This window comes from Saccostrea cucullata, unplaced genomic scaffold (assembly GCF_032062105.1).
Source record: "Saccostrea cucullata isolate Sc308-1 unplaced genomic scaffold, CSIRO_AGI_Scuc_v1 ctg9406, whole genome shotgun sequence".
Classification (NCBI taxonomy): domain Eukaryota; kingdom Metazoa; phylum Mollusca; class Bivalvia; order Ostreida; family Ostreidae; genus Saccostrea; species Saccostrea cuccullata.
In genome coordinates this window covers 1-23062 of record NW_026926200.1, presented here as the reverse complement: position 1 = coordinate 23062, position 23062 = coordinate 1, and the positions used below count along the sequence as shown (strand labels likewise).

The following is a 23062-nucleotide window of genomic DNA, read 5'->3' as shown; positions in this document are numbered from 1 at the left end:
AACAAGAAAGATATTGAGACTTTAGTTTCAGCCAATCAGAGGGAAGCACACGTGCATGCGCGTGAGATCTTGCTATTTTCACCATGTCGTCATGTCTATACTACTAATATATCCTCACAGTATGAGTTTCAAAGCATTTCATCTAAAAATAGAACAGTTGTAGCTATATCTATTATATTGGTCATTTCACGTGTTGCACGTGCACGCAAAATGACCTTGATTCCGCAAATCTACATAACATGTCTACTAACCCTGAAAAGGTTTTACCTACATCGGACGAACAGTTTACAAGATCATTCCCGGACAAAATAGTTCCAGGAAGAAGAAGAAGAAGAAGAAGAAAAAAATAATAATAATAATAAGAAACAGAGTAAAAACAATATGTTCACCAACTTCGTTTGGGGAACATAATAATAATAAGAAACAGAGTAAAAACAATATGTTCCCCAACTTCGTTTGGGGAACATAATTATTGAACACTTTCGGACGAAACCTTCCCAAATTTTTTACATTTTGATCATAACATCAAAAAAATGCATCAATTCCCGTAAACCATACGATTCTAGCAGCACTTTCCAAAAACAATAGAATAAGAACTTTAGATGGAAACAAAAATTAAGTTTCAAGGTATGCGGCGTAGTGTTGAACTTTTGCATCTTTTTTGTTACAAACGACAGAGGAAAGGCTGATCGACAAGTAAACACCCTCCCTGCTTTAATTTGACGAAGAAATTGAAGAATTATATTACCTTACCTTATTCATAAGCTTTATTCCCACATGAATCACACATGATATTCCTTCTAAATGCTTTTAAACTCCGATTTCTAGTGTTTGTTTACATGAATTTTCGTTACGTTTCACTTTCACTCTGCTACTGCATGATCAACAGTTATGACGTCACGGGTTTGGTATTTAATCCCTGTGATAACTACAGAGGCCCAGTAACGACAAATTTCCGTTTATATTATGCATATGCATATTTTGATTCATTTTTACGACCTCAAATCAATCTTAGATATCGATTTTAAGAAATTGTTATCTCTAAACCTCACGTCATATAGTTTACTATGACGTCATATCATAAAGGCAAATAGAATATTTAGTTGTAACCTTAACCTACCTGCGTCATGTATAACAAAATATTAACTGATAAGGAGTTATCGATTTCAGAGTTTTGGCCCCTCATGGCCCCTAATTTGAGTGCCCAACCCCTTTTTCTTGATTTCTTCTTAAAGCTTTTATAAATTTGAACACTTTTTGTTTAACAACTATTCAGAGATTCTTTTTTGTTTTTGAGTTATTTGCAAAACAAAATATTAACTGATAAGGAGTTATCGATTTCAGAGTTTTGGCCCCTCATGGCCCCTAATTTGAGTGCCCAACCCCTTTTTCTTGATTTCTTCTTAAAGCTTTTATAAATTTGAACACTTTTTGTTTAACAACTATTCAGAGATTCTTTTTTGTTTTTGAGTTATTTGCAAAAGAAATATTTAGGGGCCAACCCTTCAACTCCACAAAGGGGACTTTTAGCGAAATATGAAAGCTTGCATATTGTTCAGTACATGATTTTGAATATCTTTTGTTCAATATTACTTGTCAAAATATTTCTCATTTTCGAGATATAAAGCGTCAAAGATTTAGCCTTCTGGCCCCTTTCGGCCCCTAATCATGTATTATACGACATGAAAATCATAATATATAGTTGTAAATGGTTGAGATAAACCTTTTTGCTTCAGTAATGTATAACAAAATATTGACTGTTAAAGAGTTATCGAAAAAAGACTTTAAGCTCCTTTTGGCCCCTTATTTGAGTGCCCAGCCCCTTTTCCTTGATTTCATCTTGAGGCTCTTAAGATTTTGAACACTTTTTGTTCAATAACTATTCAGAGATTCTTTTTCGTTTTCGAGTTATTCGCAAAAAAAATATTTAGGGGCCAACCCTTTAACTCCCTAACGGGGACGTTTAGCGAAAAATGAGAGCTTGCATATTGTTAAAAACGTGATTTTGAACATCTTTTGTTCAATATTACTTGTCAAAATATTTCTCATTCTCGAGATATAAAGCGTCAAAGATTTAGCGTTCTGGCCCCTTGTGGCCCCTAATTATGTACCATACGACATGAAAATCATAATCTATAGTTGTAGATTGTTGAGATAAACATCTTTGCTTCAGTAATGTATTACAAAATATTGACTGTTAAAGAGTTATCGAAAAAAGACTTTAAGCTCCTTTTGGCCCCTAATGTGATGAGTCAGCACTTTTTTCTTGATATCACATTAAAGATCTTGTAATTTTGCACAAATTTTGTTCAAGATATTATAACAAAATATTTATATTTTAAAAGATATGATACAAAATGTCTCAAAAATTCATTCATGATTCGTGTCCCGAATTTTGACCCCTACCGAGCTTCCATACTAGGCACTTCCGGAAAATATCCTGACCCAGGTGCACAATGGCAACATGTCCTCTATCTTTGGTAAAAATTTCAGCGCTCTAGCTTAAACCGTTCTTGAGTTCTGCGACAGACAAGAAAGCCCTCTAAATTTCGATTAAAGGGCGATAACTTCCGACCGGAAGTGAATTTCAAAAAAATGAGAAAAACGAATCAGGTTTAGGTGAGGACACATCTTTCCTGAAAACTTCAAGTAAATCGATCGAGCCATCTCCGAGAAATCGTCTGCACAAAAATTGTAAGAAAAAAAGGAAGAATAATAAAAGTGAAAAAGAAACAATAGAATAATAGAAGGGTCTTCCGTTGGAGACGGGAGACCCTAACAATAAGGTCTTCCGCTGAAGACGGAAGACTTTAATAAGAAACAGTAGAATCACTATAAGGTCTTCCGTGAAGACGGAAGACCTTAATAAGAAGAAGAAACAGTAGAATCACTATAAGGTCTTCCGTGAAGACGGAAGACCTTAATAAGAAACAGTAGAATCACTATAAGGTCTTCCGTGAAGACGAAAGACCTTAATTACAGTTAATTTTTGAAAGAATTTATTGCCGATGCACACAGAAAAAGGCCGAATGACATGTAATCTGAGTATACTGTATATTTTCTATATTCATTGAGTAGACCCTATCTAACTCTATTTGATTGAAAGTATGCATTTGTACATGTACCTTTTAAATGTGGGTTAAAATGTAAAAATTTTATCGGTACGTTAGCTGAATATATAGGTAGAGAAAACAACCATATTTGATATTTAGAAACAATTTTCTGATAGGTAAAGCGTATCTTAATTGTCGCAATGGATTGATTTTATTTATTCTAGGTACTACAGTATGCATTTTTTCACTTATTCTCTATGTTTAACAGTATTATTTTAAAATCTTTCGCTTTATAAAGAAAACTTAAAGGGAATGGAAACAGTTTCAACTGATTTTTTAAAACCAACTTTGATGTTTACAATTCCTTACTCGGGCAATTCTAATAATCAGCAAAAAATTGACTATCATTTCTTGATTAACAAAGGAGATACAGAAATTAAAATTCTTCACAAGGTAAACAAGGCTCGTTTTTGTTTACATATAGAAAATATCATATTTATGACAACACGAGGTTCAGTAGATCACTGTTCAATCATATTAAGAATTAACTTCGTTATGAACATTTTTAGTACATATATATAAACAAATGTTTTAAAAAAAACATAGCACGAGCCTTAATTGTTTGTATATCAAAGGTTTGGAGCTCTTTAGATCATTAGAAATACCTTAGTTACACTGTAGGTATTTGTAAATATTTTTTAAAAATTGGAAAAAATAATTTTGAAAATATTAAGCTGAGACTGTGTCCATGCTCCTTTAAGGCTTTCGAGACGTTTTATTTGTGTTTTATATATATATGACTGTATGAATAAGATCAATGTGTAGGAGATGTTACCGCAACGTTCATACAGCCAGACGTGTCGTTTGTGGATTTTTCTAAAAAACCATAACATGGATTCCAGGAATACACGTGGTTATTGTCTCCGTCTGCCGGGGCATGGTCCTGGTACCTGAAAATATAAGTATAAAATTCTCATAGGAAACAGAGAGACAGAGTAAATAAAACTGTTGATACTACTTGCTGGTATATTTTGATATTTTAATGTATTCCATCCTAGAAAGATTTCTTTATCCATAAATATAACCCATGAGTGAAATAGAAATATATGAAGATAACGAACAGAAATCCAATTCAAATGTTTATTGAAACAATACATAGCAGGAGCAGAGCAAACATGGCCTCTTGAGATCAGGTGCCAAAAAGGAGTAAGCCTCCCCTGACGAGCGGTCACACCATGTGCTCTCTGTCATGGTCGGGCAAACCAAAATCCGTAGACAATTCGGTGTAACAGTATGATGACCAAACAATTATACATATTATTCAACCTAATGACTGATTGTATTTGCTGACAATTTGTATCAACGGGAGAATTTGCGAAATGTTGTCTTTAAATTAAAGTGTTGATATTCGTGGTTCATCAATTTTTTGTCAATAGTTTGCCTCATTTTAGAAATTCTGTTCGTAGAACTTGTCCATCAAGTCAACTCAGATACATGTACTTGTATTTTACTGTACGTTATGTCAGTTACATTGAATCTGACCTGATGAAATTTAATGTCATTATATATGGGGATGGAATACCTTTTTAAATCAGTCATGACAACATTGGTACCCACGGGTTCTCTTTTTGTTACAATACATTCAACTTTGAATGCAATGTGACGGAGGCAGACATTCAGAGTAAAAGTTAAAAGTAAATAATTTCCTCATATTACCTAGCAGTGAAGTTTTTCCAGGCAAGTGGTCGTAAATCCACAAAGTTTCCGTATTCGTCCTTACAAACACAAGGCGTTTTGGAGCTGACCATTTGACAGTGTTGTGGAATATACTTCAGTGAATTCACACTAGCAAGACAAAGGAGCAACGAGAAAAGAAAAGGGGCCTCCATCACTGTTTTTATATTGTACGATTCAAATGTTACATTCTAAACAACGCATCTTATCAATTGCAATTGATCAAGTTGTACAGATACGTATATTGTTTACAATGTACATTTGTTTACTTTGTCGGGAATGATAAAAACACACGGGTACATGTACATCATTATTTATGTCGATATCCGAGTAACAAATATACAACACCGTACGCGTCATATTATATGCATAATCTAAAAAAATTACATTTCCACTTTTCTTCTTTGATATACTTTGAATGTTGTGTTGTTCTTTTTTAAAAAATATATATATATTTTAAAAACTGCATTTGTGATGTGAATTTCGCTTTAAAAAAGGTCATCTGAGACTTATATGGGGACTTCAGATTCGATATTGGGATCCAAAACTTGTGCGTCAATATCAGGATTTGAGACTTATAGAGGAAATTCAGCTTCGATATTGGAATCCAAGACTGGGATCCGAGACTTAATGACGGAATTCAGCTTCGATATTTGGACGGACAGACAGACGAACGGACAAATGTGCTCACAGAGCTCTAAGAAGACAAACAAAATACAGATCCAAGTTGTGTGCCAAAAGTGAAGATAATTTTATTTTTTCTTTATATATTTCATTGAAAACAATATTTTGTATTATTATACTTTCATGTTAAATACTAAAATCTGATTGGTTTAGACGCAGTTAACAATCCGTTCGATTACCCTGAGCCTTAGCAACGCATGTGGCAACGGGTAACACAACGGTAATGCCACATGCGTGGAAATTATGCGCGTACGGTTCACCGTAGAATTCTCAAAACGTCAGTTGCGCGTTTGAATGAACCGGAATTAACTTGACGTCAAAAAAAGCTTGCGTCCTATAGAGCTTACTTGAAAACAACAAACGACAGACGATACATGCTTGCGAGTGTAGGAAACATGCTTGCGAGCCAGAAATAACGAAACTTTATATGATAAATGACTCTATTTCGAGTATCAAACAAACAATAAGGAGATCAGTGAACCGGTGAGTGTGAAAGCTTTCTATACATGAACGTAAAGACGATCGACGGGTTTTTTTTTGCTGATGTCCTAAATCAATAAGACATTCAGTATAATAAAATAAATGGTGCCTGTTTTGGAGGGTAACATTTGAAATTGACACCCCTCGGAAAACCATTGTCAACCTCCGCTGACGCGTCGGTTGACAATGGTTTTCCTTGGGGTGTCAATTTCAAATGTTACCCTCCAAAACAGGCACCATTTATATAAAATCGCTGGTATGACAACATTTCTTGACAGATTTTATCAAAAATTTCTTGAAAATCCAAGAAATTGTTAGTTAAAAAAAAAATAGTTTTTATCTGATAAGCATTGATAATTTTAAAATATTGTAATTTAAGTGTGACATGAATTTTTAAGTCATTTACTCACAATGAATTATATAGTCAACATTGATCTTGAATTTTAGAACTGATGTTTAGTGATGAACTATATTTTACTACATATTAAACGTGTAATGATCTTTTAAAGAAAGATAACTACTCATTTTCTGGTTTAAGTAATGAAATAAATAATTAAATTGGACAAAAATTGACCATTTACCTATGATTTTACAAAATGTTGTTTTCAATGAAATATATAGAGAAAAAATAAAATTATCTTCACTTTTGGCACGCCACTGTACATATTTTGTCAAAATCCTCGATATACAACTTTTGTCACTCCTTCGACGGGGTTTTGTATAATTTCTAGATTATTCGTGTTTCCCCTTCAAGGCAATGGAAATCATTAATTTTATAACATTTTACACCTTTCCTGATAGTTAAAGCTAAATACAATTCGTGAAAGGAATTCGTACGCCATGATCGACTGGTCTCTCGTTACTAAAGGCCCCTATTTAAAGCTGCGCACTTAGTCACTGTTCAGTGAAATAAATGGTCACTGTAGATGGACCTATTCTATACAGCACTTGTTAGTGACAAAAAGTGTGTCCTTCTAATGCAGAAGAGTAAGATACAAAAGAATTTACTGTAAACGTACTACATTTGGCGGTGTATTCTTTTTAGCGTTTTCGGCGGAAACGTCCGCTAATTCAAGTACAACGCTAAATGTCTAGCACATATACTCATAAATGAGAACATTAAGAAGTGCGCTAAATCAAGTCTACGCTAACTTGTTCAATAGTCGGTTTCCGCCAAATATCGTACACGCCAAATATAATACATTTACTGGTATAACAGCTGCACAGGTCAGTGCAGTGTAAAAACACAAATATGCATAACTGCAGAAAATGTAAACCAGCGTGTCCACTGGTCGTCATTCTAGGCTTCTACCCGTGACAATAAAGCTGTCAGGTGTAACGACTGGGAAGAGTAAAATCCGCTTAATTACTGTAGATAGTAATCGAAAATGACCTCTACGAAATCACCATTCAGTGGTTCCAAACAGCTATATAATTCAGTTAATGCACTTTTGTGTCGAAAAACGGTTCTTGCAACTGATGTTTAAAAGCTTTGAACAAGTTTTGATAATTTTTGCTCCATTCTTCACACCCTCGTAATGAACCTGAAATTCTTCTACAGATTGCTTCAAGTGCACAGTTTTGAATGACATGGATCAGATGACTTACCGGAAGCTTTATGATAAAAACTTCATTTGAGTAAATCGGAAAAATCCAACCGATACTAGTACATTCGGAAGAATTCAGTATAATCCACTAAAATTATCCCTGAATATAAAATTCTTGACAGTATAATAGATGACAAGAAAACAATGTTTGCTTTGGGGATTAATTTATTTAAGATTCTTTCATTTCACGCAGACGACGAACTGCACTTCTGACTGTTGCAGCAGCGGTTGTGCTGTAAAATAAAATCAAAATAATCTTCATTTTTTTTATTTTTACAAATAAATTGATGCTCAATCATGCATATATATCATTTTTGCTATATAAAGCTCTTTTGGCCATCAGGCCTATATTTTTTAGGCTATCATTAAAAATTTTTTGGTTTGATGTTCTCTGACCAAAATTTTTTGAGGTGGTAGGTAGGTATCACTATGTTTTTATGTTCCCCAAACGAAGTTTGGGAACATATTGTTTTTACTTTTTCTGAATTTTTTTCTTTGTTCTCCGGTACTTTTTTGTCCGCGAGTGTTCTCGTAAACTACTCATCCGATCTAGGTGAAACCTTTTTAGGGTCACTAGGTATGTTATGTAGATGTGCGGAACGAAGGTCATTTTGCGCGCACGTGCGTGCGTGTGCGCACACGTGTAACACGTGAAATGACCAATATAATAGATATAGCCGTAACCTTTTAAATTTTGTATGAAATGCTTTGAATTTTATAATATAAGGATATATTAGTAGTATAGACATGACGACAAGGTCAAAATAGCAAGATCTCACGCGCATGCACGTGCGCTTCGCTCCGATTGGCTGAAACTAAAAGTCTAAATATCTTTTTTGTTTTCTGACAAAATCCTGTGAAATTTTGAACATATTCAAACAATTTGAAGATCTACAGCATGATATATAAGAATTTTCATGAAAGCATGCGCATGCACGTGTGCTGCAATTTGACTGGCTGAAACTTTAAATGTCTATAACTTTCTAAATTCTCAACGAAACGGGATGAAATTCAGAATATGAATAGGTATAATGGATTTCTACATTATGCTACTAGCAAAAGTAAATGCAAGGACGTGCATGCACATGCGCCCGCACACAATGCATTAAACGACAGTATACTTGAGTTTTTGATGTTCATGCAGAATTTAGAACTTCTAAATGCCAAGACATGTAACATACTGAAGCATGCAGATCTTTTGACCCTTGACCTTGAAACTTAGGTCAAGGTCACTGGTAAACTGAATAAAATGTTGATATAAGCTATTTACCAAAATCAACTTGACCTATGAACTTGAAATCGACCTTAACCTTTGTCCTTGACCCAAGGGTGAAAAGAAACATGAAGTACATGTACATGTATCTACAAACACCTTTCAGAGTTTATTTCGGTTGACAGGATAGAAGTTAAAGAGGTGTTGGTTTTTAATGACCTTGACCTTTCATCCAAATGTCACAATCAATCTTAACTTCTTGGAGTAAGATACAAGATTCAACTCCAACGTTAAATAGGTTAAGAATAAAAATACCCCCTCCCCCCGCAACAACCAAACAAATCAAATTAATGGCAACATAGAGAATCGCTGTTAAACTCAAATAACACCTCGGACCCACATAAAATTTCAGGAAAACTGCAGAAAAGAGCTCGAGGAAAGTGTGTTAAAATATTTGATTTGAGTTTCCAAAGTATATAGAAATTATTAATTTATACGGAAAAAATTAAAAATCCTGTCGTGTTTAAAATACTAGTGCAGATGAACAAAGTTGGTATATAAGCCTTTTATAGCCTATTAATTCAGATGGCATTGATAGCATTCAATTCTACTGATTTGAAATAATATTTTAATACCTAGCATCCTTTGTTTATTTTACATTTGAAATTTATTTGATTTTTTTTTAGAATTACGCAATCCTAAGAAATAGCGATTTTCGGAATATTAAAAATCAATATACATGTACGCTCCTTCGTAAAATAATCAGGGATTTGCATTCATGAAAAAAATATTAATAAAATGGTGTTAAACAATATTGGTCTCATTAGCTGACACGAATGCCTTTTTAAACATCTCTTGTAAACCCCAGAAAGTAGCCCCCTATGCATTAAAAAAAATGAATAGTTCCGGTCAAAAACCTTTATATATTTATTTACAAAGTATATAAAATTTACTAGACACAGGTACCAGAGTTGTCAAAATGGCCTGAGAGGAAATATAAAAAAAATTCTGAACAGAAAGGAAAATCCCTTTTCCATGTATGGAACTACTATTGAATAAGTTCATTTTGATTGGTCAGCAATCGGCGTTATACCCTTAGTCGACTTTAACCCTGCCTTGCGTCGGAATAAAACCAACTTTGTGCCCGAGGTTAAAATAAGTAGAAAAGTAAAATGTGAATCGATATATTAAAAAATGACATATGCTTGAAAAATGGTAATTTTATATATGTATTTTTTCTTTGATTCGTGGGATAAAAGAATATGTTAATCGGTTAACCAACATGCCATATTCATCTTGCATATGCATGTACAAAACGTTAAACGATATATATTTGATATTATTGTAGCTTTTATATTCTTAAATGAAATCCTTGGATACTTAGCATAATGATAATAGGTCTTAGAGGAATAAGGCACGAAAAGGGACATGGGGAGCGTTTGGGGAACATCTGTAACGGTCCCCGTTACAATTAGCACTAGTTTTTTTTATTTTGTAATTTTCTAACACCATGATAAATATTCAGACATATGGAACCTAAGCAAGTCTGATATTTTCCCATAAACAGACAAAAAAATATGTTGTAAATTGGATAAGGGCAATTTTGATGGGTCGGTCAGAGTACATCAAGGAAATTTTTTTTTATTGTTGGCCTTATCACCGTGCATTATAAATGCAGAGAAAATTCTATGGGTGGTAGCACCTGAAATTTTCTGGAGTCGCAGGATAGGACAGATCTTTACTAATACAGCCCTGAATTCTACTGTAAATGTTACCTGTATACCCATGCACCTCCTGCCACTGTTTTTATACTAATTCTGACCTGAATTCTACTGTAAATTTTACCTGTATACCCATGCAACTCCAGCCACTGTTTTTATACTAATTCTGACCTGACTTCTACTGTAAATTTTACCTGTATACCCATGCACCTCCTGCCACAGTTTTTCTACTAGTACAGCCCTGACTTCTACTGTAAACGTTACCTGTATACCCATGCACCTCCTGCCACTGTTTTTATACTAATTCTGACCTGACTTCTACTGTAAATTTTACCTGTATACCCGTGCAACTCCTGCCACTGTTATTATACTAATTCTGACCTGACTTCTACTGTAAACGTTACCTGTATACCCATGCACCTCCTGCCACTGTTTTTATACTAATTCTGACCTGACTTCTACTGCAAACGTTACCTGTATACCCATGCACCTCCTGCCACTGTTTTTATACTAATTCTGACCTGACTTCTACTGTAAACGTTACCTGTATACCCATGCACCTCCTGCCACTGTTTTTATACTAATACAGCCCTGAATTCTACTGTAAATGTTACCTGTATACCCATGCACCTCCTGCCACTGTTTTTATACTAATACAGCCCTGACTTCTACTGTAAACGTTACCTGTATACCCATGCACCTCCTGCCACTGTTTTTATACTAATACAGCCCAGACTTCTACTGTAAACATTACCTGTAGACCCATGCACCTCCTGCCACTGTTTTTCTACACCTAGAACAGCTCCAGATCCCCACAGCTTGTCTCTTCATGGAATCCTAAAAACATAGTAATCAGAGATTACAGAGCTCACCTCAACGAATGTTGTCTTTAAGTAAGGCAAAGTCACACAATTAACCAACAAAAAGTGTACATCCAAAAATGCAAAATTTATGCAATTTTGATTTGATACTTTGGAATAGACCTATATAAAAACTTCAAACTAGTTCTTCGTCATGAAAATGTAATTAAAATCCAGAATCTGAAGGAAGTTTGAGAGTTTTCATCCCTTGATGCATCATTTGTGCAAGTTTTTATATAAGCCTTATAGTTTCTTGGTAATAGACCTGCAGCCATAACTTTTACGAGGTCCATTATCTGGAAAATGTATGTCGAATTCAGAATCTGAAACAAGTCCATTAGTGTGCATCCTAAGATGTATCATCCATGCAAGTTTGCTCAACCTAGAGCTCAAAGTTACTTGGAATTGAACCTGTATAAAAAACTAACCTTTTCAATAATCGAGAAAATGTAGGTCATATTCAGCATCCGAAGCCAACCAAGTAGAATGCACCCTTAGATGTACCATCCATGCAAGTTTGGTCATTTATATTGGGCTCAAAGTTACTTGGAAATGAATCCTGCACCAAAAACTTTAATCTGTTCACACTTCCAGAAAATGTAGGTCAGATTCAGCATCCGAAGCAAGTCTGGTAGTATGCATCCTAACATGTATCATCCATGCAAGTTTAGTCATTATAGGGCTCATAGTACCTTGGAAATGACACCTGCACCAACTAGAACTGTCCACTAGGGACAAATACCCCCGCTGTGTTTTTTCAGAGTAGGTGCCAATTCACAAATATTTTATGGATTTATTAAGAGGTGTTCACTATTGTCTTAAAACAAATCGAGTGAAAATATAATTGCAGTGAAAATATAATTGCATGCTCATTAATTTTTTTCAATTTAATCGGTGCAACCAAATAAAACATCAATACTAATACACTGTAACAGTTTTTTTTTAATTTCATAAAAAGAAGAATTTGCAATTATTTGTCATACTACTCTGAAAAACAATTGTTGAAAACAGAAATATTATACAGAATCAAATTAATCTTTGTAACTTTATATCAAATTCATTCTAAAAATAATAAAGTGCCCAACACAGCATGATACTCCAGTCAAATATTGTTCATTCAATTAATATAAACAGTTTAGAGTGTGAGGAAATCATGGCAACCTTTAAAAGGATTTCCATAATTTTTTTTTTCCTTTTGATATTTGTTTAAACATCTCCTGTGGTGTAAGCATTAATTATAACAAATAATCATCAAATGGTTGCATTATAGCTTGACAAATGCTCCTCCCCCACAAACAAACACATATGCTTTTATCTTTCATGTGGGACATGATGCTCTGAAATTTGTTACTTGATATTTTAATTTTTTTTTAAAATATATCAATTTAAGGTCAGACGAGACGTTCCTCAAAATCTGTATTGTATATCTTCGTAATGTATGAAAAATATTCAAAATTTTAGTAACATTCTGATTTCTAAACCAGTTTCTAAACCTTTTTAAAAAATCCAAACACTTAAACATTTGAAATTGGAAAATTATTTTTCTTCCCCAAAGGATTATATAAGAAAAACTACCCCTGGTATCTTGCAGAAATGCCTGGTAAGGTACCTCAATTTTTTGTGAGTAAACATGTTTAAGTAGCAATACTTCAATGACAAACTCTTAGAAAAATTTATCTATTATTCAGGAACATCTCATCTTTCCTTAACTAATTAGTATTAAAAACTTAATCTATAACAAATTGATTTTAGAAATAGAGGACTGGCCATCAAATGACATATGCTATTTAAACTGACCAGCAGTTCCTCTGTCTAATTCCCAAAGGACCTTAATCAGAGATAACAGCTAACAGAAATGATTGAGACAGCTAGCTTTCCTACATTGAACTCATTAATTAATCTTTGACTGGATGCATGTCCACTGATAAATGCCAAGGGATGCAATTTTCTGTTATCAAAATTCTCCTTGACCAGTGCTTGATAATTTTACCCTTGGGAGAGGTAGAAAAATCTCTTATAAAATAACATTTGATATGGATTGCTGTAAAGTATATAATGAAAAAATATCATTTTCTTAATTTAACATTTTTTAAACAGGGATACAGAAACAGTCTTACATTTTTGGGATTGTGTAATTCAATAGTAAAAGACAGTTTCTTTTTAAAATTTCACTTAAATTAAAGGTCACGGTGACCTTAAAATAGGTCGTGACACACATTCTACCCAAGATGCATAAACTGTCCAAGTTTGATGATTGCCAGTCTAATAGTTTTCTAGTTATGAGCCAAACAAAACCATAAAATAAAAAAGAAAAAACGCCTGTAAAATGCAGAAAAATTACCCAATCATGATGAAAATACCAGGTGCACACCTTCATATGGTGAATAATAAGTGTACAAATTTTCAGACAAATCCATCCAATAGTTTCTGAGAAACGGTCCGGACAATATCTTGTCTACAGACAGATGGACAGACGGACGGACGGACAGACAGACGGACATGCTGATTCCAATATACCCCCCTAAACTTCGTTTGCAGGGGTATAAAAACTTTATCCTGTTCACTCAACCAGAAAATGTAGGTCAGATTCAGCATCCGAAGCAAGTCTAGTAGTATGCATCCTAAGATGTACCACCCATGCAAGTTTAGTCATTATATGGCTCATAGTAACTTGGAAATGAAACCTGCACCAAAAACTTTAACCTGTTCACTCAACCAGAAAATGAAGGTCAGAAAAAGCATTTGAGGCAAGTCTGGTAGTGTGCATCCTAAGATGTACCATCCATGCAAGTTTGATCATTGTAGGGCTCAAAATATCTTTGAAATGAAACCTGCACCAAAAACTTTAACCTGTTCACTGAACTGGAAAATGTAGGTCAGATTCAGCATCCGAAGCAAGTCTGGTAGTATGCATCCTTAGATGTATCATCCATGCAAGTCTGGTCACTATAGTGGTCATAGTTACTTGGAAATGAGACCTGCACCGAAAACTTTAACCTGTTCACTCATGCGGAAAATGTAGGTCAGATTCAGCATCTGAAGCAAGCCTGGCAGTGTGCATCCCAAGATGTACCTTCCATGCAAGTCTGGTTAACATGGGTTTATAGTTACTCGGAAATGAGACCTACACCAAAAACTGCACCAAAAATGTTAACCTGCTCCAAAAACAACCTGGTCATTCATTTGCTGAAATTGCAGCATCTGAAACTTTGACTGGTACAATGAAACAGACTAGAAACATCTTCCATGCATGTCTAATCAATATAGGACACAGAAGTACTTAAAAAGAAAACTGCTCCAAAAAACTTAACCTTAACCCGGGACGCTGACACCGACGGTATTACATAAGCTCCCCCTTCTTCATTGAGGTGAGTTAAAAATAGAAGTAAATCAGTTAGAATTAAATATTTACAGTGTAATTTTTTTTCTCTTAGTGTCACAGGGTTAAAGCAATGCATATCTATCAATATAGTATAAACACTGGTTTCCCATGTCCTAATTGTCTGACACAATTTCTCATTGACAACATAAAGGGTTGACATGCTTTCAATGGATCAAACTTATTCCACTGAGTTTTGAAAAATTCATTTTTGTGTTAGACATTATATACTATAAATAAGTCACAAATGTAAACATAATACAGTATCGTTTTAAACATCTCTCTTGATATCAATCACAGCTTCAAACCAAGATATATCAGTTTAGAAATAAATAATTTTTTTAGGCTTGAGCCACACAACAAAAAGCTAATAGTCTATCAGATGAAGTGACAAGAACATTATACCATTTACAAAACGGACATATCATAAAAAATAACAACTGGGATTACTGATCATCCTACAGCAGTTTTAACATATTTATTATTGAAAAAAAAGAGAAATTCGCTGGACATTTGCCTTGTTGGCCAAAATTATTTATTTAAAATCCATATATACACAAAGTACACTTAGTTCAAAACATCTGACATTTTCAGGGTGTTTTTAATGATTTTGATATTTTATCTGCCAGGAAAACATCAGAACCAGTGCCATTACCAAAACTGGAAATTTGCCACCCACAACGGTGACATTTTTTTTATTTTATATATATATGCGAACCAAATTTAATGTCAAACTCAAAAATGTATCAATAGTACATTACTTTTCTATTAACCCATATTATTTTTCTTGCTCATTTATAAAATATAGAGTCCAGTGAAAACATTTAAGTCAACTATCTAGATTTGTTTCATGTTCTGCAATTCAAAACCTTGCAAAAAGTTAATTGAAATGTGGAGCGATATTTTCTTTTCATCAATTTTGGCAAGTAGTAGAACAATTATGTAATTCATAAATTGTGGGCTCAGTTATTAATTTGGTTTGCATGTATCAACCAGAAGTCTCTGTCGAGACTGTAGCTCTACTGGTTTATACTTAAAACAAAGGAAGAGAAAAGTAGCAGTTGGGACTTGAGACTTTAAAACAGCAATCAATAGAAAAATGATCCTTGCCACTCATCAAAAATAAAACCGATGCAGAGACTTATGTATCTTAGTGTAGTCTACTTGTGTGCCAAGTTATACTGAAATCAGACCAAAACTATAGGAGGAGTAGCATTTGAAAGAATTTCAAAGAAATTTTAATTTTTGGCAACCATGGCAACACCGTTCATCGAAATCAAAAACCGATGCACAGAATTATGTATCTTAGTGTAGTCTACTTGTGTTCCAAGTTATATTGAAATCAGACCAAAACTGTAGGAGGAGTAGCATTTTGAAAGAATTTCAAAGAAATTTCTATTTTTAGTAACCATGGCAACACCGTTCATCGAAATCAAAAACCGATGCACAGAATTATGTATCTTAGTGTAGTCTACTTGTGTTCCAAGTTATATTGAAATCAGACCAAAACTGTAGGAGGAGTAGCATTTTGAAAGAATTTCAAAGAAATTTCTATTTTTAGTAACCATGGCAACACCGTTCATCGAAATCAAAAACCGATGCACAGAATTATGTATCTTAGTGTAGTCTACTTGCAGTCTATGTGAAAGTCACTGGACCGTCGGTTTTTACCGGTAAAATTTAGGTCGGGCCGGTAAAATTTTTCAGTATACAGGACCAAATGTCCGATAAAAAATAAGGCCAAATAAATCTAAATTAAGAGGTACACATGGTCCAATTCCCCACAAATATCCTTTATTTGATCAATTTAGCAGTAATACCTGATTAATTTTTATGTATTACAACCCTGTCATGATCGTTTTTATTCTAACTCGAATTTCCTCTGTCCAGGGTTAGAGATCTTTAGATAGCTCATACATAGATTTGGTTGGGAAAATATTTAGATAGCTCATACGTATATATGGTTGGGAAATTACTTTTAAAATGATCATTGAACTTGAGTAACCATAATGAGTTGTTTCAGGAAAAATAAATATGCATTGAAAGTAATATTAGGCTTAAAAAAAAAAATAAGTTAGTTTCCTGTAACATTCCCAAAAAATCAAGGGTCGGTAGGTCGGAATTTTTTTTTTTTTTTTTTTTTTTTTTTTTTTGTGATTATGAATGGTCAAACATCCCCGGACCGAAAATACTAGGTGTTATATTTACAGTGGACACCCAATATGGCATCCGAAATGGCTGCCAAGCGGCAGAAAACGAACTTCAGAAAGTTGTAGGGGGAAACAATTGTTACAATAATGATTACTCTTTATATTTAAGGTAAATGCACACTAGGTTGACATATTTTCTGTCTCAAATTAAGCTACAAGCTATTTTTTTTTAATTTAATTAATGGAATCAGCTGATTGATCAAATGAAGTTTTGCCATTTGTAAGAAAAAAAAAAATCCACCAGGGGATAATTTGAATGGGTCGGTCGGGTTACAGGAAACAAACTTATTTTTTTTTTAGGCCTTAAATGTAAGAAAATCTTTGATACAGTGTATGTTGTATAAGTCAAATATGAAGAAAAAAAATGCAGGCAATTTTATAAATAGGTACCTTTTACAAAGGAAAATTATAGATAGTTAAGTTAACTTGTCCATTTCTCTCTGAATTTATTTAAGGTTAAATTTAACAGTGAGAATTAACCCCATCCCACCCACTCTATCAATCTCAGTATCATAATGATGTATGGATTTTAAGGAAAAAAGTCGGTCTGGTAAGAAATTGCCTGGTCTGGTAAAATTTTAATTTTTACCAGACATTTTGTCCTGTAAAAAATTTAAACTTTCGCGTAGACTGTACTTGTGTGCCAAGTTATATTGAAATCGAAGCAAATCTGTAGGAGGAGTAGCATTTTGAAAAATTGTTTACAGACAGACAGACGGACGGACGGATGCCGGACGCATTACTATCGCATAGCCTCTTCTGGTCTCTGACCAGTAGAGCTAAAAATTGACTCGGTTTGAAGACTGCGAAACTTCAAGTTTTTCATAATGGTGCCTGTTTTGATATTTTCAAGCCACATAAAATATCAAATAGAAAAAAAAGCCTGGAAAACATTAGATATTTCAGACTAGAAGTACACTGTGCCATGCTAATAATTTTAAAAAAGACTTCTTTCTCAGAAATGGAGCTTTATAAAAGGCTGAAATGTCACATTTTCTATGGTGCATTTGTTTACTGACATTAACTTAACTCTTCCCCTTGGATCTTTCCCTCCTTTACCCCTTAATGACGACTTTTGACGCCTACCCCCAACCCTTAATGACGACTTTTGACGCATGTGTATTTCATTGTTGATCTGACTTGGAGTTACCGCTTGTTTACAAATAATCAGAGCACAGGTGGCCACCTGCAGGTCAACAATAGATGATTGCATCATACTAGTTAGAAATCACGTGATTTACCTGTGTAAACAAACAATAGAATCTTGGAGTCCCACCAAAATTCAAAATGGCGGACTGTTACATATGATGAGCATATAACTCGGTCAATACGCAATATTTTCTCTTCCAGTAAAGCATTACATGAAATTCAAGCTATAAACTACCTATTTCTTGAAAAATTTGAAAATTATATTGATCTATATGTGTAATATACTCAAACATAAGATACGAAAATTTTGTGACCGCACAGTGCTGATTTTATTACCTGTTTCTCACAATTTCAGAAGATACCTTCAATTTCAAACATATAGATCTATGAATGTCTAGGTGTAGAAATAATTATTTTAATAGAATTGCCTCATTAAAGTATCCTAAAATGTTCAGAAATCAAGTCTTAGCATGCAAGTTTGAAAATTTGTCGGCGATATTGACACTGAAGTAGCACTACAATTTATTGATTTCTGAGAAATTAAACTCATAAAATTGATAATAAATAATAATCTATCCATCAATTTATATCATCTTATATATTTTTTTATTATTTAAACAGACAATTTTGACTTCGTAAAGCCGTTTAACATGTTGAAAATATCTATTTTTCTATTTACACCTGCTTTTACCTGAATTATTTTTTTACAGAAAATTCCGATCAAAATTATGTAAACAGATTTGAAAAATTTAATCTATTACGAATACATTGATTTATAATACATAGCATAAATGAAATATTTTAACCCCTATTTGTCCAGTTTTTAACTGCACTCCAATTCATCTAAAACGCTCTAAGGGGCAACCTGGCAAACACTCTAAGGATATGGCCAGTGTGTCAAATCGTGGCATTAAGGGGTAAAGAGATAATTATAACAATACAAACCTTTCCACAGAACTGGCATGTGTATCGAGAATGTTGAGAGATTTCCATTCTCTTTATGGTTTTACGAAGGGAAGCACCATACCGGGTTCCATACTTTCCACAAATTCCAACCTTCTTTGTTCTTTTTGCCTGATAAGTAAAATCACTAAAAACAATCACATCAACACTAGATTGCATCTGTTGTAGGCTGCAGGCATAAAATTAGTTCATACAGGTCCAGTCCAAAGACTATTTCTATTAATAGCTACGTAGGTATTTAAACCTACCCAAAGTAGCTACATTTACCTATTTTCTGCTTTACTTGCATTTTGTGGCCAAACGCAGGAACGGCGCAACATAGTGAGCTCTAAATTTTTTAATACAGTCACACTGATGATGGATATGACAAATATTTGGCCAAAAAATGATTACTTCGTATATTATCAATTTTGCACAGAAACTAATGTAAAATTGCTGATTCAGGAAGTAATCATTTTTTGGTCAAAATTTTGTTGTATTCATCATCAGTGTGACTGTATCAAAAAATAGAGTATTCTCCATGCTGTGCCGTTTGGTCTTTTGGCCACAAAATGCAGATAATACAAAAAGTAGGTAAAAATAGCTACTTTGGGTAGGTTTAAATACCTACGTAGCTATTTATAGCTACGTAGGTAGAAATAGTCTTTGAACTGGACCTGTCATATAGGGATCCTAGCGCAAGATTGTTTGTAAGATCGAGATAATATTCTATCATCCTTAGAGATTTTCAATGTAAAAATCTTGTTTTTATTCTTATCTTGAAGTGAAAAAAAAAATTAAAGGAAAGAGGTCATGATGTAAATTGTCCATGTCATGAAAAGCTGTTTCTACACACTAAAAATTACATCTTCACTTTACATTAAGCCTACATCAATATTGAACTTCGATTGATAAAATCTGACTTGATATCTCAAATATATGTTGTTTACTTTGTTAAGCTTTACTTGTAGTTCAATAGATGATTGATATTTGATGCGATTTCACTGGATTTCTCACAACCTTTATCACCTACCATGATTCTTCCCCTCTCACAGTAGAAAAAGGAAGTAAACATGGAAAAGTGAAGAAAGGAATGCATAAATAGTCACCTTTATTCCGGATTGGCGAAAACTTATTCCTGTAGCAAAAAATCTTTTTATGACCTAAATCATTAAAAGTAAATATTAAGAATTTACTTAAAAGTCTTTATCAATAATACTTATTTCAATATTAATCATATCCGGAAAGGTCCTGGATATATACTTTATTTCATTAGTTGATTTGCTCTTATCCGGTTGCATTTGGGTCATTGTCAGTTGTGAAATATTGCAAGAGTAAAAATCCTCTAGAATACATACAGGTAAGAGATCAGACGTTAAAAATGATGACAAATCAAAATATATAGCAGAGCTAGCTCTGCAGATTGATCAGTAACGTATAGAAATAGAAACAGAAGAAAACACGTCCTACACCAACATGCGCATTTAGAGATTGGTAAACGCGAAACGGCACAACGACACCATAGCCTCTGACACTCAGATAGGTTGGCCCAAGATCACCAATGTAGCTTTAGACTCCCTTCTGGTGTAATCTGAAATTCCTCTGGTGGACATGCAGTGGTGAAATTACTATTGAAGTACGTTAATCTGATTATAAACCAAGGCCCCAAAAGTGATCAGGCCACATTTGAGAGACTACATGTAGCTAAACACTGCTTAAGATTTATATGCCACAGTTTATTTTAAGGTAGGTTACTAGTACTGGACCTACTTGTGATTTTTCAAAAAAATGTTCTCAGATAATTAGATTGTTCATACTAAGGTATGATGAATATGAAAAAAGAAGGGGTTGTCAATATTGTTACTGAGAGGATTCTCAAAAACAGGTACCTTCTTTTGTCAGTTGGCAATATGAGATTCGATTCCAATAAAGGTTTCACATAATATGTACAAACAAACACTTTTTTTTATGATAATGAATTTGTTTTCCTATTAAAATCAAAGAAATATATCCTATTCAGTATTAGGCCACATTTGAGATACTGTATAATCCCTATTTACAGCCCCAAACGACTAGAAAAGTGCGAAAGGGGGCGGTTATTTTGGTATCCTTTTCCAAATATTTAATGTCATATTTTAACTTCAACAAATCTTTTGAAAAAAATAATAAATTGGAAGAAGCACTAAAAGAATATCTAACTTTATTTACTGTGAAGATAATCCACCCAAAGTATGCTAAATAATTCGTTTTCCACCGAGAAATTGGATAATAGACAAATTTCATTTTCACTTTCTTCAAGTTTTGGCAGACTTTGATATGATTCTAGATGATTTTTATCACTGTACAGGGGGCCCTTATTTCCTGACAATTAACAGGGATTTATCAGTGCCTTCTCAAGGGCCGAGTTTCGGCCCCATTCCCAATTGAAAATGAGTTCAATTTTTCCCAATTTGGCAGTATTTTTTCCCAATTGCAGAACAATGCTCTTTTATTAAATTATCTTGGACTAAACACAAAGTAAATTTGTCAGATTATCTGTAATTTTCCTCCATTGAACTCATTTAGCAAAGCTACGGTCGTGACATATGTTTAAAAACATCACCAACTTTTAATCCGAATTTCCTCAGTTTTTTTTTTTCTGAAGTAGTGATATTGTGTAATTCTGTAGGCTTGTTAACTTATTTTCACTTGCTCAATTGATCTAAGAATGAATAGTAAGAAATGCAGGCATTATTTCAAGTAGAAAAATATATTTTCAATGCACATTTTAGAAAATGTGCATTTTAATAGTGTAGTATTTTGCAGGAGGTTTATATCTCCCATGACCTAAATCGGAACCTCATACACAAATATACCATGTATATGCATACTACCCTAAGTTGTAAAAAAAATTATATTCATTGAATTCATATATTGACTTTTATAAGTCTATTATTCATAATTGATCATGTTTAATTGTCTGTTTGGTAGGCCAAATTTCAACTGAATTTTTTTTTTAAGTGTATATATACGTGGTTTAAGCAATATATTCATTTTTCCCAATTTCCTCAAAACGCCGATAAATTTTTCCCAATCTCCAAAAAATGGCTTTTCCCAAAATAGGCTGATAAATCCCTGATTAAAAAAGACCTAGAGGGGTGCTTATAGGGGCGAGGCGCAGTAAATAGGGATTATACGGTAATAAGTTTTATATGCAACAGTTTATTTTGATTCAGGCCTATAAATTCTAAAAGAATTTTTATGTTATTAATTATGTATATATATAAGAATACATATGGTTTCAATGTATTATCATTAATAGTAATCGCGTAAAATAAATGTGTCTTTCAAAGAAAAAAATCTTTGGATGGATGGATACTTAAGATACATGTACTACAGTAATTCTGTTCATAATTTTTTAGATGCATCAATTTTAGATTGGACTCAATCTTCTCGGAAACCTTCAGTCCCGGGACTCAGCAATGAGAACGCTGGTTGTTTATATAACGTTACTTTCAATTTTTGACAAAATTTGACTTGAACAATGTATCAAACTCAGGTGACTATTAAGGCCAATGAGCCTCCTGCTAATTGTAATATTCTAATCAGTTTTGTTTAACTTAAGTTTGTGTAGGTTATAATGTCATCAGGCTTGTATACCTGTATCACGTGTCGTGTGGGGTTCCGGGATGGTGACCTACAAAGGGCTCATTATAAAACAGACTGGCATCGCTACAACCTCAAACGTAAGGTGGCAGATCTACCTCCAGTGACAACAGAGGTGTTCAAGGAAAAAGTTCTCTCTCAAAGGGCCAAGGTTGGTGTAATACAATGTACATGGTATGATAGAAGAAACTCATGTCATGAAAAAAGGGCAAAATATTAATACTGAACCCTAGCTTATGAATGAATTATTGTGCATGTGCTAAAGTTTTGCTAGTTTTATAAGAGACCTCTGGTTATTTTGTTGTGATGTTTTGTAACAGGTAGAGGAGGAACAGAAGGTGCAGTCCCTGGTGTTGTCAGCTGTGTAGTAAACACTTCAGTTCTG

General features: G+C 33.7%; 1 protein-coding gene and 1 long non-coding RNA gene across 3 annotated transcripts; one reads left to right on the top strand and one right to left on the bottom strand.

The window, feature by feature from the left end:
• Positions 1-7705: 7705 nt before the first annotated feature.
• Positions 7706-20116, bottom strand: LOC134271070 (large ribosomal subunit protein eL43-like). 2 transcript variants are annotated; one of them, XM_062753328.1, is made up of 5 exons: positions 20066-20116; positions 19036-19164; positions 11263-11329; positions 10617-10632; positions 7706-7791 (listed from the first exon to the last, which is right to left on the bottom strand). In XM_062753328.1, exons 1-5 carry the CDS (start codon positions 20105-20107, stop codon positions 7728-7730), a joined length of 318 nt encoding a protein of 105 aa, XP_062609312.1. In that variant the 5' UTR covers positions 20108-20116; the 3' UTR covers positions 7706-7727. The 2 variants fall into 2 exon arrangements, with proteins under 2 accessions (XP_062609312.1, XP_062609311.1); XM_062753327.1 differs by lacking the exon at positions 10617-10632 and having other exon boundaries at positions 11247-11329.
• Positions 20117-20299: 183 nt separating this feature from the next.
• On the top strand, positions 20300-23031 carry LOC134271069 (uncharacterized). The gene is made up of 3 exons (XR_009992949.1): positions 20300-20392; positions 22646-22828; positions 22998-23031. It is a non-coding gene; the product is annotated as an uncharacterized LOC134271069 (long non-coding RNA).
• Positions 23032-23062: the final 31 nt, after the last annotated feature.

Bases quoted from the DNA above. Each gene is read 5' to 3' on its own strand.
- LOC134271070 (XM_062753327.1), bottom strand. From the start codon at position 20,107: ATGTTTACTTCCTTTTTCTACTGTGAGAGGGGAAGAATCATG. The intron at 11,330-19,035 runs GTTTGTATTGTT...CTATGTTTTTAG, and splicing joins CATGCCAGTTCTGTGGAAAG to GATTCCATGAAGAGACAAGC. The intron at 7,792-11,246 runs GTAATGTTTACA...TTTATTTTACAG, and splicing joins GGAGGTGCATGGGTCTACAG to CACAACCGCTGCTGCAACAG.